The sequence below is a fragment of the Suricata suricatta genome, chromosome 10 (assembly GCF_006229205.1).
Source record: "Suricata suricatta isolate VVHF042 chromosome 10, meerkat_22Aug2017_6uvM2_HiC, whole genome shotgun sequence".
NCBI lineage: Eukaryota > Metazoa > Chordata > Mammalia > Carnivora > Herpestidae > Suricata > Suricata suricatta.
This window is the reverse complement of record NC_043709.1, coordinates 65,794,207-65,812,205: the sequence shown is the minus strand read 5'-3', so window position 1 is coordinate 65,812,205 and position 17,999 is coordinate 65,794,207. Positions and strand designations below refer to the sequence as shown.

The window sequence follows — 17,999 nt, the reverse complement described above, 5'->3', positions numbered from 1 at the left end:
GGGGGGAGGGCATGTTCAGAAAAGCACATTCTTAGTGCTGCCCTGTTTCCTGGGCCTGCAGGCTGTGTGACTGCAGCGGGGCTCCGGGCAGAGCAGGGTGGGTGCAGTGGGGGTGGGGAGGAGGAGGAGGAAGGTGTTCCTGGGGACTCTGAGCTCCTCTCCCACGCACTGGGACAATTTGCCCCAAAGAAGCAGCACTATTACAAAGTGATTCAGAATCTGTTAGTGAGTCTTCTGAAGAGTGCTGTCTTATTACCATCAGAACCACAGGTCAGATGATTCATTCTGCCAACAGAGATCTTCTGATCACTCACTTTGTGCCAGGCTGTGTTCAAAGTGCTGACCATCTGCAGGGTCCTTAACGCAGCCAATGTTATGCTAAACGGACTTTCAAGGGCTGATTGAGAGTCTCAAGCATCATCTAGATTTTTTACTGTGGAAAAAGGATTCTTCATTGCAAATCAGACTTGGACATGGACTGGCTCTGAAGCTAAGTATTGTCTCTGCTGGGAAATGCCAGCCCGATGGTCCAAGGCGAACAGGCTGTCCTGTGTCTCCTGAATAGGGCACAAGGCAGGGGAAAGGGGGCAGGCTCTGATTCTGGCAGTGAGCTCTGGACCTGGGTTTCCCTGCCCGGGCCTGATCAGCAGAACTTCTGCTAGTATAGGTGATGTTTTCGTGTAAATTGAATGAGAGTTCCTTCAGGGTAGAAGCAGCTCAGTGAACACATGGCTAGGTCAGCAGATAGCACACCTTTGGGAAAATTAGGAAAAGGTCCTCCTTTCTCTCAGCAGACACAGCTCTTCACCCGGGCACATGGCTTAGCAAGAAGGGTATTAATTCAATTTTGGTCCAGCTCACCTTCTCAGCCAGATGCCCTTGTGCAGTGCACAGCCTGCACAACCATATGTGATGGTCTTGTTGGCCATTAACTGCCACGGCTTCAGTGATCATATTTACCTAACGGAGGATCAGGGCACATGGTTTGACAGTGAACCTAGCAAGGCTTTGTGTCACAAAGCAGAAGACCATTTATATGGTGCTCTACAACATTAGAAGCATTCAAACAGGGGGATTATTCAAAATTCTTTTTTCAAATGATTCCTTTAAAACTATGTTGTTAGTATAGCGGAGAAACAATCGGCTTTCGGGGGTGGTGCATGTCCCGTTCAATCACTAGACAGGGAATGACAGATTGAAGATGTTACAGCCACTCGGTCCACTCATTATAGGAAGGGTAGAGTGAGTCACGACAGACGGCCCCTGTGATGAGCGCAGTCTTCCTGGTGGCTTGCAAATTGGAAAATTGGACGCCATTTTTACACTTTCGCGATTTAAAGTGTTAAACAACAATTGGTAATGTAATTCACACTATATTAATGTCTGTTGTCATTTTTCTGTTTTGGGAATTACTTAAAATTTCCAGAGAGTATTGTTAACCCTGACAGTTCGGACATATATTCCAGGTAAATGACATGTATTTTCTTTTAAGTTGGGAATTGACACTGGGGACATCCTAAAATACCTGAGACAGATAGTGGCCAAATCCCTGGCCTTACTGTGCACCTCACTGTCCTCATTCAGGTCCTTTGAGCCCAGTCCTGATCCCTGGATTCCCAAGCCAGTGTCCCTTCAGGCAGGCTGCACATGGGCATGGACAGGGCCTGGCATGCTCTGCCTCTCCAGACCCCTCTCCCCACAAGGAGCCTCACCGGTACACAGGTGCTCATAGTCTTCACAGCAGTCCCCATGTCGGGGACACCGGCGGTCACACTGGCAAGCCGCACCCCGGTTAAATTTCTCATTACAGCGAGACGCACATGACTCCATTTTTCCTGTGGACAGTAAAGGTCAGAAACTCAGGGCTATGCGGATCCTATTCTCCACATCCAGGTGCCGCCTGCAGTAGGGCTTGCAGTCAGGGGCAGAGGCCCCACCCGGGAGGGAAGATCACAGTTGTCTGCAAGGGAGAAATACACGCAGAGCCTCTCAAGCATGACATAAACCCCATCCCCATCCTCCCCCACCCACTGTGTATTGCGGGCCTCATAACACAGATGAGGATCACAAACTCAAATGCCTACTGAGGCTAGACCTCTAGTAGAAGCAGGTAAAGAAGGGGGGGGTGATAGGAAGAGTTGGGGACCATGACAAACTTGGCAGGGATGCTCTGCCTGGAATTGGCAGCCACGCTCAGCCCCAGGCACAGGCTGCCATGTTGGGGTGCAGGCTCAGTGTTGCCAGAGCCTCTAATTTTTCAAGAGAAGACTTAATTTTTAGGTGAACTTTCCCAATTAAAAAAAATAAATTCAAACAGATCGCTGGTTGTGACCCATAGGCCACCATTCACCTGTCATGTAGATGAAGGCGTGTCACTGCTGCCCCAGGATCCCACCTGCCCACTCCCCTCTGACACCCCCTTCCTCTTAGCCTGTCCCTGTTACATCTCTGCTGCTTTGTTCCTTGCTCCCCTTCATCTGGTCTTCCCTGCACCCTGTTTCCGCCTGGGTCCCATCTGTCTGTTTCTGCTAGTCTTTGGAATGCGTGTGAATTAGCTGATGCTCGGGTGGGGGACGAGGCGGGTATGGGTGAGATCTGGATTCTGGAATTGGATCTGTTATGTAACCACAGACCACACCGCTAACTCCGGCCAGATGACTTGCAGAAGCAAATTTTCAGTCACAAAAGACAGAAGACAAAAAATTTTTTTAAAGAAATGGCACAAACCCACTACCACCTGTAAAAACGCAAGCCCCACCGTGTCCAGCCCAGCAAAGATGGTGTTGGAGCACACCAGGAGGAGGGCTGGCCTCGGGGGCCCTTTCCTTCCACTTTGAGCTTTAAGGGTAATTACAGAGTCTTTGTTTCCACTTGAGGTTCCTGAGGTTTGGATTTGGCCAAGGCCGGGTTTAGGGGCCAGGCTGTGGGCTACGGAGGATGTCAAGATCAGAGGCAGAGTTACTATTAGTGTCGGAATTTGAATGAACTCGGAAATGGAAACCTCACTTGGGCCAGAGTTGGGTTGGGCTAGGCTTAGATTAAGAGCTAAGGTTGGGACTTGGGCTTAAGTTACATTTATTGATAAAGTAACAATTTTGTCTTGATGTTTGGGTGAGGAACGTGAGGATAGGTTTAAGACCACTTCAGGGCTGAAGGATCAAGAGAAAGAAATTATCCCAGTTTTGCTGAAGATTAGATGTGGGATTTGGGTCCGGTTGTGCTTCCACACAGGTACAGTGTCTCAGCTTAACTCTGGAGTGGGTGGGAGGTGAATATGGGCTTAGTGACTGGTTTGGGTTCTGGGATTGGGGTTTATCCTGTGCTAATGAGGGCGGGGTAGCAGGGAGGTTGAGAAACTGGACCCGGTGCCCAAACTGCATGGAGCTGGAATTCTGGTTCTTTTGCTTTCTAGCTACAAGATCTTGGGCAAGTTATTCGCCCATCTGTGCCTCAGTTTCCTTACCTGTGAAAGGATCATAACAGTGGAGTCCATCTCATAGAATATTTATAGGAATGAAACGGGTGGATATTTGCAAAGTGCTAGCACAGCACACGACACGTAGTAGCAGCATGTATTAGTTAGGTACGCACACGTGACAATATTCCAGCCCACCTCCAACATGACAAGTGTGCAGACAGGCTGGAGCAGGCTTCCCTGTCGCCCTACGTAATCTAGCTGACTCCCTCCCTGGGTTTCGTCAGGGCCAGCATCCCTTGGACTGGGGTGTTGGTGCATTTATGTTGCTGACAGTTTCCTAGCTGATGTCATTGCTGTGAGCCTATATTCTTCACATCAAAGAGGTGCCAGGTCAAGGTTAACCAGATCCTGAGGCAGCCTCAAGTTGCGTACAGGGCTTCCAATGTGGCCAGGAAGGCAGGCCTTTGATCCAACGGATTGTCCTTAAAAACAACCAGGCCCAAGGCCACTGGTCCCTTCAGGCTCAGGAGAACTCCTCTTGAATCTTAAATGATGCTCCCTTGGAACTCAAAGCAGAGATCTTCAGGAGAAATGATTCGGCCAGGAAGAAGGCTCGGTCAGCTGCCTGCTCGGCCAGCCTGGCGGTACACCCAGAATCCAAAGAGAGAAAATCCAGACAAATCAGGGCAACATTTACAATGGGCCGGATCGGCAGAGCACAAGGAAAGAATTCACTTCTTTCCAGCAGCAGACACGAGCTGAGAAGGCCCCGAGTGAGCGGCCGGCTCTGTGGGGCTCAGAACACCCCCACTGGCCTGGGCTGAGTGGACTTTTTCATCTCGGTTCAAGAACTTTGTCCCCAGTGAGAACCCTCTTACAGGCGTTGCCTATAAACTTGGTCTTCGTCCAGATGACCTGGGGATTGGAGGGGGTGGGGGAGGTGGGAGGGACTCTTCCTCCTAGGCGACTTGCTGTGCTGTCCTGGGGACACTCAGTGGACCAGTCACCCTGACTCCTCACTCCAGCCTCCCCGCCCTGTGCTCCGGGCCACACGCGGCTCCGTGTGTGCCTCACCCACTGTCAGGTGCAGAGTCACCGCTCTGACAACCATTTCCCCCTTGCCCTTCTGCCTCATCTCTCTGAGCCTCTGCCTTTCTTCATTTTGGCCTTTTCTATCTCAGGCTTTCCCCCCATCCCCCTCTCCTCCTCTTCCGTGAAATGTTAAATTTCTCTGCACTCTCTGAGACTTCAATATGCCAGCATGCCCCCTCCCTATCCACGCTGCCACCAAGAGAGTCTGGCCCCAGGCCTGGATGTCCCTACTACACTAGCCTCTCTGACGACTGGGGCATCCTGCATCCATGCCTGTCCAGGAGCCCCAGATGCTGTTTCGCTGGAGACCTAGTCCACCAAGAAGATTCATCTCTAAGGACCAGCTTCCTGCCTCAGTTCCCTTGAAACAACCAAGGTCCTGAGGCCGGCAGTGACTCCTCCATCTGATTTCACATTCTTGAATCTAAGCTCTGAGATGGTAGAACCAGGAGAGACAAGGGCAGAGCCTCTTCCCTTTCACCTTAGGAAAGAAGGCATCGCCCACTGGACCCTCATGCCCCCATCGATCCCACAGCAGATCAGATCACCATCCCAGACGCAGGGGCTCCACCTGCACTCAGAAGCCACTGTTGCCTCTGTCCTCAGGGGTGTCTGCCCAGGGACCAAATGTCTCAAGGTGCTCCGCTCTCCTGAGAGTGGAATGGGCCAACCCAGCTGCCACACCTTCACACTAAGCCAGAAGATCTCATGTCCTTCCTTCTTGGCTGTCCACCCAGGGCCCAGACCGAGCTGACTCCCAGATGCTCTGCTGTGGATGCCAGAGTCAGGCAGTCCATCCCAGGGCAGGGAGCCTGGGCACAGCTTTCTCCTCCAACTGTTTTCCATTTGGGCATCCCATTAGGGGTCTCTTTAGACATAAAGACTGACTGGAAAGGACTCCAAGAGGAAGTTTCTCCCAGGAATATTTGTAAGCATAAGCCTAATCAAAATCCCACTGGGACACCTGGGCGGCTCAGTCAGTTAAGCCATCGACTTTGGCTCAAGTCACGATCTCACGGTTCGTGGGTTGCAGCCCCAGCGCCGGGCTCTGTGCAGACAGCTCAGAGCTTGGAGCCTGCTTTGGATTCTGTGTCTCCCTCCCTCTCTCTCTCTGCCCCTCCCTGCTCTCTCTCTCTCTAAAATAAGTACATTTAAAAAAAAGTTTTTTTGACCCAGTTCACTGAGATCTCAGTCCACTTAAGCTGTGCCTTATATGTTATCTTAATTCTTACAACAGCCCTATATAGGAACAAGCCGGGTTGGTGGGATGGGTACCAAGCTCTGATTCTTTCTCCTCTGGGCAGAGGACGATTCTCCGCACACCTCTCAGCCCAGCCCCCTCCCTTGGCACTCCTTCCTACCCACCCATTAACCATCAGTTAACACATCAGCATCAGCATTTTGCACACCTACAAAGCAGGAAGCTGCCGGTCCCACCTCCTGCACCGCTAGTAACCACAGGCGGGACCCTTCTCTGTGCTCTAGTCCCTCTGACCCTGGGTCAAAGACCCATTCCTCTGACCATTTGTACAGCCAGGAGAGCACACGGCCCACCTCCTGGTCTGGGGCTTTTCCAGTCCCCACCCCCATCCTAGACAACCTCACCCACCCCCCAGGCTGTGGAGCGAGTGACCGAAGGCAGCCAGGCCACTCAAACCCAGCAGGCCATAGCCCCAGCCTTATACCACCCAGTGGGCCCGCAGACAAAACCTTGGTGAGATTGCAGGTCAGATAGGACTGAGGGACCTGTGGGGCTGGTCTTCCAAGGAGTCAGGAAGGAACTTCCATAACTTCCATGACATTAGTCCATCAGCCCTTCAACCCCCTTTACAGAGTCCCCTTCACCGCAGAGATCACTCCTATACTTCAACAGGGACGGGTCCAAGATACCCCATGGCTGTAGGACAGATCTGACCCTCCCTTCTACCAAGCTCCCTAACCCTCTGCTTCTCTAGGCAGGGCCCTTTTACCCCCCACCAGATAGCGACTTACCAGCCCAGGCCAGGCTGCAGAGCACGGCCACTATCAGGGCCACACAGGCCTTCATGGTTCCCAATTGGAGGCCAAAAGGGGACTGGCTGCTGGACTTCCACTAGAGTCCAGGTGAATGTCACGGCTCTCAAATGAGCCTTATTTCCCAAGCTGATCCTTTTAAAGACATCAGAACTCGTGGATCTGGTACCTCCGGATCCTTCCAGGAGGAAAAAGGAGAAGGAGGGACCCTAGATGGATAGGAGGTGGAGAGGGGGTGGGCCCTACAGCTGTTTGAAGCCAGAGGGAAGGTGACTAAGTAGGCAGGTAATTCCAGATGTTTAGAACAGGTAATGCTAGCTGTTTGTAGCCAGAAAATAGGTCATGCAAGCAGGTGCAGCAAGATGGGCCTTGTTGCAGGGAGGGATGGGGGTGTTCTCTGTCCAAACTGGGAGCACCGATGGGCTTATCTTTGGGTGATGCCCTCCAAACACCCACCCACCTGCAAGACACAGACCTGACTTTCCAAGAGCTACAGGCTTGCTTCATCTTTGGGTTCCTGGTGCTTAATGTGAGGAACATACAAAGGTGAACATTACATTGCATTGCGTTAATATGCAAATGGCCTCAACTCTTGCTGAGTCAGCATCTCAGGTTTTACATGTTCTAGGTTCTCACAGTTTCCAGATCTACGAGGCCATGGATGGGCAAGAGGACTTAGAGGGACCTAGAGGACCCACCCTTCCTCTCCTGGGCCCCCTCCCTGCATCCCTTACTTACACTTGTCTTCCCAATGACCCTCCCCAGAGAGATGAGGCTTCTCAGCATCCTTGCTCCCCAAGCTCCAAGAGCAGAAGTGCACCAACTTGGGGCTGCCACGTTTTCCTTCCTATAAAAGGTAAAATCTGCTAAAATGCCCTTTCCAGAAAGAATGCTACATGGAGATTCTGCCCCTCAATAAAAGAAAATTCCCTTGGGACTCCTAGGTGGCTCAGATGGTTAAGAACTTCGGTTCAGGTCATGATCTCATGGTTTGTGGATTCGAGCCCCGCATTGGGTTCTGTGCTGACAGCTCAGAGCCTAGAGCCTGTTTCAGATTCTGTGTCTCCCTCTCTCTCTGCCCCTCCCCCCACTCATGCTCTGTCTCTCTGTGTCTCAAAAATAAATTTAAAAAAAAAAGAAAACTCTCTTTTGAAAAGGTACAATTGATGCACAATCGAGACTACTCTGTAGTCACTCTTTTCCAGGGGAAAGTAGGGGAACGTGTCCCCCTCAGCCAGTGTGCTTGAAATGTGAGACACTTCCTCTCTCTGACCTCAGTCTCCCATCTCTGAAATGACCGGGTTGGACCTGACAATCCCTTCCAAGTTCATGTTGAGGCTTCCTGCCCAGGCCCAGGGTGAGCTACTGCAGTAGGTTAGAGAGAATCTTCCACCATCGCTGTGCGGAGATGAGGTCAGGAGCAAGGCTGGGAGCCGGAGGCAGTTAAGACTGACCCCAGAGAGCCAGCAGTCCTTCAGCAAAAACTACAATGACAACGTTAAGGACAGCCATCAACACTGATGAGGCATGTGCCTGGTGTCACCCACAACGCCTCCTATGCACACTCTCCTTTACTCTCCCTGCAACCCTTAACAGTACCGTTGTTCTCCTCATTCACAGATGAAGAAACTTAGGCACAGAATGGTTGGAAGATACACCCAGGAGCACCCGGTAAGTTATGCAGCAGGGCTTTCCACCAGAGGCCATGCTAATGGGCACTAATGCCATGTTATCTCACAAAATCCACCAACACTCAATCACAGCTGAGTTACTACGAAAGGTGGTCTGCACTCAGACTCAGTGGGAATTAAAGGGAGCCCGGCAGGCACCTCACTCCTCGTATGGTGTTGCAAGCCCTTACCCAGTCCTAAGAGGCTGTGATGCCTCCACTTGGATGCTTCTGTGCCTCTCGGGGATGCTCCTCCCCACTTCCGGGGTCTCACTCCCAGCCCCAAGACGTGCTGACACAGACACAAGTAGAGAGGACAGGAGGAAATAGTCCACCAGCCAACATACGAACACACCTCTGTACATTCACATGAAGATGCCTCCTAGCTAGACTTAGATGCTTGTATATGTATACATAGAGACAAACGCATTAAATGGCATTTCAGACAAGGCCTGGCCTGGTCTGGACAGAAAACTGCTGTTCCTCTTTCTGAGTCCTCCCACTGGCTTGGTCTTCCCCTGGACTTTCCACCCTTGGCTGAAAGCTCTTCCCGTGGGGCCAGCGAGCAGGGTGGGAGGCCCAGGAGTCATAGGGCGGGGCAAGGGGAGGGTGAGAGGTGCATGGGAGATGGTGTGTCCACAATGAGAGCACCAACCGAGGTACCTCTTCTCCATCAGGAAGTGAGGATTGGGTGCAGCTGTGGAGGATTAGGGGGCGAAGCCACCTGGGCAAGGATCAGGAGGCAGGCAGGCTGTCAGCGGTGTGAGGAAAGAGAATCCCATTGGCAAGTATTTACTGAGCAAATGCCCACTATGTGCCTGGTGCTATGCTGTTCCTGGACCGGCAGGATTCAGGCTGGGCTGGAAAGCTGTTCTTAGAACCTTGGTTTCTAAGTGGACAGAGGACAGAGAAGGCCCAGCATTAGGCTGCTGTTTGAAGTAGACCCAACATATCTCTGGGCTACCAAGCTGGTTAGGGGTCTGTCAGGACCAACAGGCTGTGGGAGAGACTGACCCAGGCCAGCCTACGCACCCTCCTTGTCCTCTGTGAAACCAAGGCTGAGTCATTTCAGCACAAGACCAGACCTGGAAGGGCCCTGAAGCTGGCCCAGCACAGGTGAGGCCTAGAGTCACCTCCCGAGGGGATTCCTGGCACCTAAGGATGCTAGATCTCCAGCCTCCATGCCACTGTGGTCCAGAGTGGAGACCTGAAACAGTCACCCACATCTGGCCACTTGTGAACCACCTCAGTCTGTAGTTATGTCTTACTGAATGTGTTTTAGAATGACTCCATTTGTGGTTTTCTTTCACATTGGTTTGTACGTTGTGCACCATGGTTGGGCTTCCAGGAATTTGTCTTGAAATTCGAGGGCAGCCCTGATATCAACATCACACTCCCCACCTGCCCTGGATGCATCAGTCAGACACGCCACCTGGGCCCTTCCTCAGAGTCCCAGGCTGTGTGTCTGGTTCTGCTGGCCAGACCCCACGCCGGTCCTCTGCCTGCAATGCCCTCCCCTGGACGGACAGTCCATTGCCTACTCCCCTCGAGTCCCCTGGGCAAACCGCCCTTCCCCTTCTGCAAAGCCTGCCTTCAGCCTTCCCACCAGAGAGGCTCAGCCCTTGATATTTGTCCTGGACACCTCTGATGGTGTTGCCAGTGTGGTGTCGGTTAACCCCTGCACTGCCATTTAACTTTTCATCCACACAGGCTGTTCCTTCAGCTCACCTCTGAAATTATTTGTGACAGAGGATCTGCCTTCTGGACCCCCCCCACCTACTGATCTGTATTGTCATTGACTGTGTCTTCAATAACTGTCAACATGTACAAGGGACCAAGAATAAATGAATGAATGAATGAATGAATGAGTGAGTGAGTGAACTGAGCCTTCCAGCCCCACTTGTTATAAAGGCTTGAGGGAAGATGATGAGCAAAACAGAGAGAGCAGACACTGCCCTGTCTGAGATTCGGAGGCTCCAGAGTTTGCACCAGTGGGGGTCTAATGGGCAGTGGGTAGAAATAGGGTCTAGGCATTCACTGGGTAGTTACAGTTTCATAGCAAACACACCATTTTTGGCAATATTGCACTTCTGTTTGGAACTAATGGAAACTCAGGGGCGTCCAACCACCCTTGGCACCACCACTGCAAGGGGCAGCCAATGCAGAGATCAGACAGGACCTGGGATTCCAACAGGTAACAGATAATGCAACTTAAACTGCTTCTTAAGATGCCAAAGTAACCACCTCCCTACATCTTATGCCAGCTATGCTAATGTTTGTTTTACACTGCCATAGAGTTTATAAAATAAAATTCCTTTTAAAAAATTTTTAATGTTTATTTTTGAGAGGGGGAGAGGGGCAGAGAGAGACACACACACCGAGAATCCAAAGCCGGCTCCAGGTTCTGAGCTGTCAGCACAGAGCCCGATGCACGTGGGGCTTGAACTCACAGACCATGACATCATGACCTGAGCCAAAGTCGGATGCTTAACTGACTGAGCCACCCAGGGGCCCCTATAAAATAATATTTCTGTTTTATGTCCTCAAACCCCAGTAGTTTTGGGGAGGGTCTGGAGGTCCAGACGGGAACAAAGAGAAGAGGATGCGCCAGGCAGAGAGCAATAAGGAGGTTCAGAGAGACAGCAAGGGAGTGAGCCAGGGCAAGAGCAAGACGGAGGAGCCGGGAGCAGCCAAGCAGGAGCCAGGTACTGGCACGAGGCACCTCACTGGCCTCTTGCCCCCGGTGTGTTGGCACAGCTGGCCGTTCTGCCCTCACAAAGATGACAGTGGGATTGGCAGGAGTGGTTCCTCCCCATGGTGTGAAGATCTACAATCTGTGAAAATTATCATAATTAGTGTCTAAGGGAGTTAGATTATGGGCATTTCGCCTTGCTCAGCCTTTGTTTATTCGCTCAGCTTTGCTGACCAAAATGGATGTGAGGACAAGGAGCTCAGCTGCCAGAGGAGGAGGAGACAGTGGACGAAGCACACTGCAAGCTGCGATTGGGGGAGCAGAACTCGATGCCCGAGACCCCTGGTTGGGAAACCATCTGGGCATTGTGAACCCCAGCCCCGCCCCTCACCAGCTATACCGCCCTGGCTGGATTTCCTGACCTCTGTGTGCCTTGGTTTCCCCCAGAACCATAAAGTAGAGCAAGTAAGAGTACCTGACAAGACTTCTGTGAAGATTGAATGAGTTAATCCTTGCAAAGCCCTTAAAATAGTGTCTGACCCATAACAAGGCTAGGTAAGTGTGTGTTTAAACAAAAACAGGGCCAGCCAAGCCAATCTTGAGAAAGAAAACCAAAGCTGAAGGTATCACACTCCCAGATTTCAAGATATACTACAAAGCTGTAGTAATCAAAACAGTATGGTGCTGGCAAAAAAAAAAAAAATAGACACATAGATCAGTGGAACTTAACAGAGAGCCCAGATATAAACCCACACATCTATGGTCAATTAATCTACAACAAAGGAGGCAAGAATATGCAATGGGGAAAAGACCATCTCTTCAATAAATGGTGTTGGGAAAAACTGGACAGCTACATGCAAAAGGATGGAACAGGACCACTTTCTTCCACCAAACACAAAAATAAGTTCAAAATGGATTGAGGACCTAAATGTGAGAGCTAAAACCATGAAATTCCTAGAAAGAAAACGTGGGCAGTAATCTCTTTGACATCAGACATAGGAACATTTTTCCAGATATGTCTCCTGAGGCAAAGGAAACAAAAGCAAAATTAAATTTGGACTACACCAAAATAAAAAGGTTCTGCATGGCAAAGGAAACCATTGGAGAAGATATTTATAAATGATATGCCTGAAAAGGGGTTAATATCCAAAATATATAAAGAACTCCTACAACTCAACATCATAAAAACAACTCAGTTAAAATATGGGCAGAACTTGAATAGACATTTTTCCATAGAAGATATAAGAATGGCCAACAGACACATGAAAAGATGCTCAACATCACTCATCACCAGGGAAATATAAATTAAAACTACAGTGTGATATCATCTCATACCAGTCTGAATGACTAGACTCAAAATGACAAGAAATAACAAGTGCTAGTGAAGATTGTAGAGAAAAAGGACCCTTCATACACTGTTGGTGTGAATACAAACTAGTACAGCCATTACAGAAAATGGTATGGAGGTTCCTCTAAATTTTAAAAGTAGAATGACCATGCAATCCAGTAATTCCGCTACTGAGTATTTACCCAAAGAAAACAAAAACTAACTCAAAAAGATATGTGGACCCCTATGTTTATTATAGCATTATTTACAATAGTCAACATACATAAGCAACATAAGTATCCACTGATAGATGGAGGGATAAAGAAGTGGGGTGTGTGTATGTGTGATCATATATACATAATGGAATATTACTCAGCCATAAAAAATAGTGAAATCTTCCCATTATCAACAACATGGATAGATCTAGAAGATACTATGCTAAGTGAAATAAGTCAGAGGAGGAAAGACAAATATCATATGATTTCACTCATATGTGGAATTTAAGAAACAAAACAAATGAACAAACAAAGAAAAAAAAGACAAATAAAAAACTACAGAACAAACCGATGGCTACCAGAGGGGAGATGGGTGGGGGAATGGGTGAAATAGATGAAGGGGATTAAGATACGCTCATCATGATGAGCGCTGCGTAATGTGCAGAATCGCTGAACCGTTCTATTGTATACTTGAAACTAATGTAACTCTGTACATTAATCATACTTCAATTTAAAAAATGCAGGGCCACAGAAGATCTAATTAGATAGGATGGTTAGGGATGCCTCTGTGAAAAAATGACATTTAAGAGAGAGAGAGACATAAAGCATGAGAAAGTACCAGTTTTTCTAATCTAAACTCTCCATAATGTGATTTCTTTTTATAATTCCAAGGACAAATTTGTATTTTAAAAATGTAATCTGCTTTTGAGTATTTTCAAGCCTTTCGCTTCTGAGTATTTCCAGGTTTGGGGGAATGACTCTTCAGTGAATCACACCATCTAGCTCACCTGGTGTGATTGCCAAAGGAGATCGCTTCTTTTCCTGGGTGGGGCTGTAGCACCATAACATGCCTAGGGGAAGCTAGGAGCATCAGTGGGGGACAAATCCATGGCTCTGTGTTCTACTTGATGAGACAGCTGCTCAGCACAGAAGTGAAGAACCAAGAGAAAAAGAGAGATCAAGAAGGCTGGCATCCTCCATGAGCCACCATCTTCCTCTGCCCCTGCAGCACCGGCCCCAGCAAATCTGAGCAGGTGAAGCCGGCCACCCCCCTCCCCCGGGGTGCCCTGTGATCCCCAGGTGATACTCTGGGCCTTGCCCCTCGCCCAGTGTCAGGAAAACTCCCCTCCTGCACCGCCTCAGGTCTCTTCCTTCTTAGTTCTCCCTTGAAGCGACCATTAGAAGGGTTAGAATCCTGACCATTAGACCATTACAATCTTCCCAAGTTATGTATCTACACAACAGGGGCCTTCTACAGACAACCAGCGCTCAGGTGGGCTGCCCGAGGCGATATTTAGGGATAGGGAACTGAAAATCTTTCTAATCAAATTGCCCGCAGTTGACGCACTGTCCTGGCTGGAGGCCACCACTGGGAAGATGCTCGGAGAGTCGCAGCTTTATGACCAAGAGGGGTCACTGCCCCCTCATCTCCCATTGCCTTGAGCAGCCTAAGTCAAGACCCTGAGAATGGGAATACATCCCAACCTTTCTAGTCAAGATCCCTGTTTATAAGTCAGGAAAGCAAGGGAGAGAGAGGAAGGGACTTGCCCTTGGCCGCGTGGCCGCTGAGACCTAGGCCCCTCTGGTTCCACACGCTGCACCCACGGAGGACTGCCCTGACACCCACCTGGGCCTCCTCGTGCTCTGGTTTCCAGGGCACCTTTCTGGAAGGAGAGTGAGCTAAAAATGCCTTGCTGTCATGACCCCAGCAAAAAGCCACCCTCTCTCCGCCCCTCTGCTGGCTACAGTCCCCTCCATGCCAGGAAAGCCTGCATTCTCCTCCACTCAGCAACCCAGAAACAGCTCTGGCTGCCCACACCTCACACCCCAGCAAGACAACGGCAGCCTTAAGAAGAACTCTGTCAGACAGAGTGAGATGAGGTCCTAAACATAGGGCACCTTCACCCAGAGTCCACACTGGTCAAAGTCTAAACACATACAAGCAACTAGTACCCCACACCTTTCCCTTAAAGTGTGGATCTGAGCTCTGAGTCCAGCCTTCCTCTTCCTCTGGGAGTCCCGGGGCCCATGTTCCTTCCACAGTGCTCCACCTACCACCGGCAGCAGCATCCCTTCTGGCCCCAGCAAGGCCACCTGCTCCAGGAAGGCCCCAGGCATGACTAACAAGATGCTCTCAAAGCACAGCTGAGTCAGACTCAGCTTCTCAGAGGGACTGCTTTCATCGTCACTGGGAGGGACAACAGGCGCTCATCACCTGGGCAACAAGCCCCTTTGCCCTCAGGTGCCCGGTCCAGCTGAGCAACAGGAGGGCGAGGCTTGAGTCTTGAAGAGTCCAGAATCTCAGGGGTGGATGCGTGGATTGTCTGGGGCAGCTGGACAGGCCTAAGGGGACTCTTAGGTGAGGCCCCTGCCCCCACCCACCCCAGCAGCTGTGTGAGAAGCCTGGCACGTGCGTATGGGGTGAGGTGGTATGAGGAAGCAATTTGGGAATGCATTTACCTTCCGGCCTCTCGGTCCGTGGGAGGGAAGAAGGGATCATGAACAACTGTCAGGCCAGAGAGTGTGCCCCGGCCACCAGCCACTGTACCTGTCTGATGCTTAGAATACTCGGTGGCTCACGCCAGTGTAAGTGGAGAGAACCCCCGACTCTGGGAGGCAGAGCTGTGCCTACATGCTTGGGGGTGAGCAGAGAGACCCCACGACCCTACGCACCTGCTGCTCTCTGGACTTGCTCTCTGCGGCATCCTGTCCCTTCTGACAGCCTTATGCTGTGTCTGTCTCTCTGTCTGCCTGGTTGGGTGGTCTGCTCCCTGAGGGGCCGGGCTGCCTGTCTCACTCACAGAGCCCCTACGATGTAAGATTTCAAACATAGGTGAGAGAGGAGGGAATGTACGTGCCTGAGCCCGTTCCTGTAAGAGAAGAAAATGTTGGGGTTCAGGGAGATTGCATCTGGAGTGAGGGGCACGAGGAAAGGGCACGGGCCCAGCTGCTACACAGCCGGTCTCCTCACCCCTCCATCTGCTTATTAGCCAGCTATGTGACCGTAGGTCAATCATTCTGTGCCTCGATTTGACTGTAAAATGGGGGTGAGGTGGGGTAAAAAATACCTGCCTTATTATCAGTATAAAAATACGAGGCTAGAGGTGAAAGTATGCTGGAAACGATGAACACTTAAAATCCAGATCAGCAGGAGAAACATTAGGAATAATAGCGGTGTTGAGACTAATTTTTGCTGCCTGGGAAGCCTAGCAGCCCAAGTCCGGGACTCAAAGAGAGAGAGGAGGGCCAGCTCCCAGGGAGAGACGCCAGAGGAGGAGACGTTAGGCCCGACAGTTGGGCTCCCTGGCCTGCCCTACCCTTTCACCAGACCCTGCTCAGCCTGCTGGAGAGGTGAGGCCCTCCGTGAGGGAGCTAGGGATTAGGGGTGAGGGAAGGGGGTGTATGTGGGTGTACTGGAGAGGAACAATGACCTGCTCCATTCAGTGTATGCACGCACACACACATTCCCTCTCTGCTTTCCTCCTTTTAGGTAAGAGAGGCTTTTTGGAAGGCCTTGTCCTACACTTTCTTCTCTCAGCAGTCCCCTGAGTTTCTCCACCTGTCACAGCTGCCCTGAAGCCAGGACACCAACTGGGAGCCCCTGCACACGGCAGGGGCTGCTAGGACACGAGAGGATGCCTCCCACCTACCCACCCCCTCCCATGCCTAGGCAGTCAGGGAGACAGAAGGCGGTGGGACCCTAAGAGCAAGAAGCCACCATGACCCGGAGCCTTTGCCTCCTCCATGGTGACCCAGCCCTGTCACCAGGGACTCCAGAGCCCAGGCTGTGTCTTCCTGCCCGTCCCAGGCACTGTTTGCCTGGCAAAGCCTCTCCCAGCAGGCTCCACAGGTGTGCCCGAGAGACCGAGGCAGCTGGGAGGTTGCAGGGCGATTCAAGGCAGAAGGGAGATTCACAGCTGCTCAAGTTCCTTGGGGACATAGGTGTGACCCCAGAGAAGACAAGTAGACATGCTGCTGGAGGACATCAGCCCCGACCATGCGTGGCTTCCATTCTGTTGTTGAGGCTTGGTCTCGCCTCTGGGTCTGAAAAGATGGTGACTGGCAGGCTGGTCTGTCCTTTGCCCAAACCCCATCAGACAATGAGTTCAGGAGGGAAGTGAGCCCCTGGGAGTCCTGACTCACCAAGGCTGGGGCCTCTTGTCATTTTTGCTCAGCTCTGGAAGCTTCCATGCCCAGCAGTCCCGCATCTCCACCCACAGGCAAGGGAACTGGCTTGGTGATCCTGCCATCTGCTCTACCCGGGCTCTCCCTGGAGAAGCGGGCTCTGCCCAGTTTCAGTCCATTGCTGCCAACCCCATCAGGCCCATCAGGCCGAGGACACGGGATTGCCGAGGCTGTCTCCTTGGCTCTTGAGGCAGAGCTATGGTTTGACTTGTTTGTCACATAGAGCTGGACTGAGACCACCACACCCATGTTACAGATGGAGAAACAGAGGCAGAGAACTGTTCCTTAACTTGCTTGGATTCACTCAGAAACCTGAGGTGTAATCCCAGCTGTGCCGCCTCCTGCGAAGGGCTCTAACCCTCTCTGGAAGCAGTTTGCACGTGTGTCCATGACCACAGGGATAAGGAGGTCTGACAGTGCAGGGGTGAGGGGAGGAGGACTTGAGCACACCAGCTGTCTCCCCCACCTCCAGGCAGGGGCCCACATCCTCCAGATGCCCTAGGGCCCTCCCACTCAATACCTACCCTGGGGTGATCCCCAAGGCCAAGAGGTCCTTCACCAGGCCAGACAGGGTACCTCCCCCTGCTGAGCCCTGGGGAGGGAAGGACTGAATGCTGACAGAGCTTGCTGGGACTACTCTCATTGCTGATAAGAGACTGGATTTCCTGGGAGCCTGCTGTGGCTCAGAGAGGGATGGACTCCCCTCTGAAGCCTCTGCCGCAGTGTTCTCTCTCCATTACCGGCCACTTCTCTGAGGCCTCCGTTCATTGGGAGGACCACCCAATAGGCGGAGACGTGCTGCAGGCAGAGAAGGACAGCAAGTGCAGCCAGGAGGTGAGGGGGGCCGGGGGAGGAAGCTAGTCACAGCTGGGCTGTGACAGTGCTCTCAGACCACACTGGAGAGCCAAGGGGGGCCCTGGCCGGCCACTGACAGGGCCTCTGGGCTCCAGCAGCCGCTCCAGCCCCTGTGGCCAGGGGGGTAGGTTTGGACAGCAGTCAGCCATCTTGGTGCCCTGCCTGGGTCCCAGAGACCAGTGGGATTGCTTGTCAGCCTCTCAGGGTCCACTCTAGAGCACAGCACCTCCTCCCCAGCTCTTGCCTTCTCTGCCATGTGCCAAAAGGGCTGGCCCGGGAACACAGCATCCGGGATAATTTATGTTAACGGTAAGGCTCCTCAGGGACCATCATGTCTGTCCCCTGCCCCCTGTAGGAACAGCTCTAGCCACACCCAACTGTTTATCTCCTGTGCTCTGGGAAGAAAAGCAGGACGGCCCCTTCCCCGCCCCTCCCCAGGCAGCCACCCTGCCCCCGCCACACACCCACCACACAGATGTGAAGGCTCTCTCTGTCCACTGTGAAAACAAACCGCCTACAGATGGCCTGACAAC

The 17,999-nt window shown here is 51.6% G+C and overlaps 1 protein-coding gene across 4 annotated transcripts in view; it reads right to left on the bottom strand.

Moving 5' to 3' along the window:
• Window positions 1–17,927, bottom strand: part of ENDOU (endonuclease, poly(U) specific) — a 25,869-nt gene extending 7,942 nt beyond the window's left edge. Inside the window, exons 1-3 of one of the 4 annotated variants that reach the window (XM_029954315.1) lie at window positions 15,100–17,927; window positions 13,215–13,343; window positions 1,713–1,835 (exon numbers count right to left, since the gene is read on the bottom strand). In XM_029954315.1, coding sequence (XP_029810175.1) covers window positions 1,713–1,835; window positions 13,215–13,275 — 184 coding nt within the window. In that variant the 5' untranslated portion in view covers window positions 13,276–13,343; window positions 15,100–17,927. Of the gene's footprint in view, window positions 1–1,712; window positions 1,836–6,502; window positions 6,558–13,214 lie in introns of those variants that run through there. The other 3 variants (XM_029954313.1, XM_029954316.1, XM_029954317.1) reach the window with 3 other exon arrangements.
• Between the last annotated feature and the right edge of the window lie 72 nt (window positions 17,928–17,999).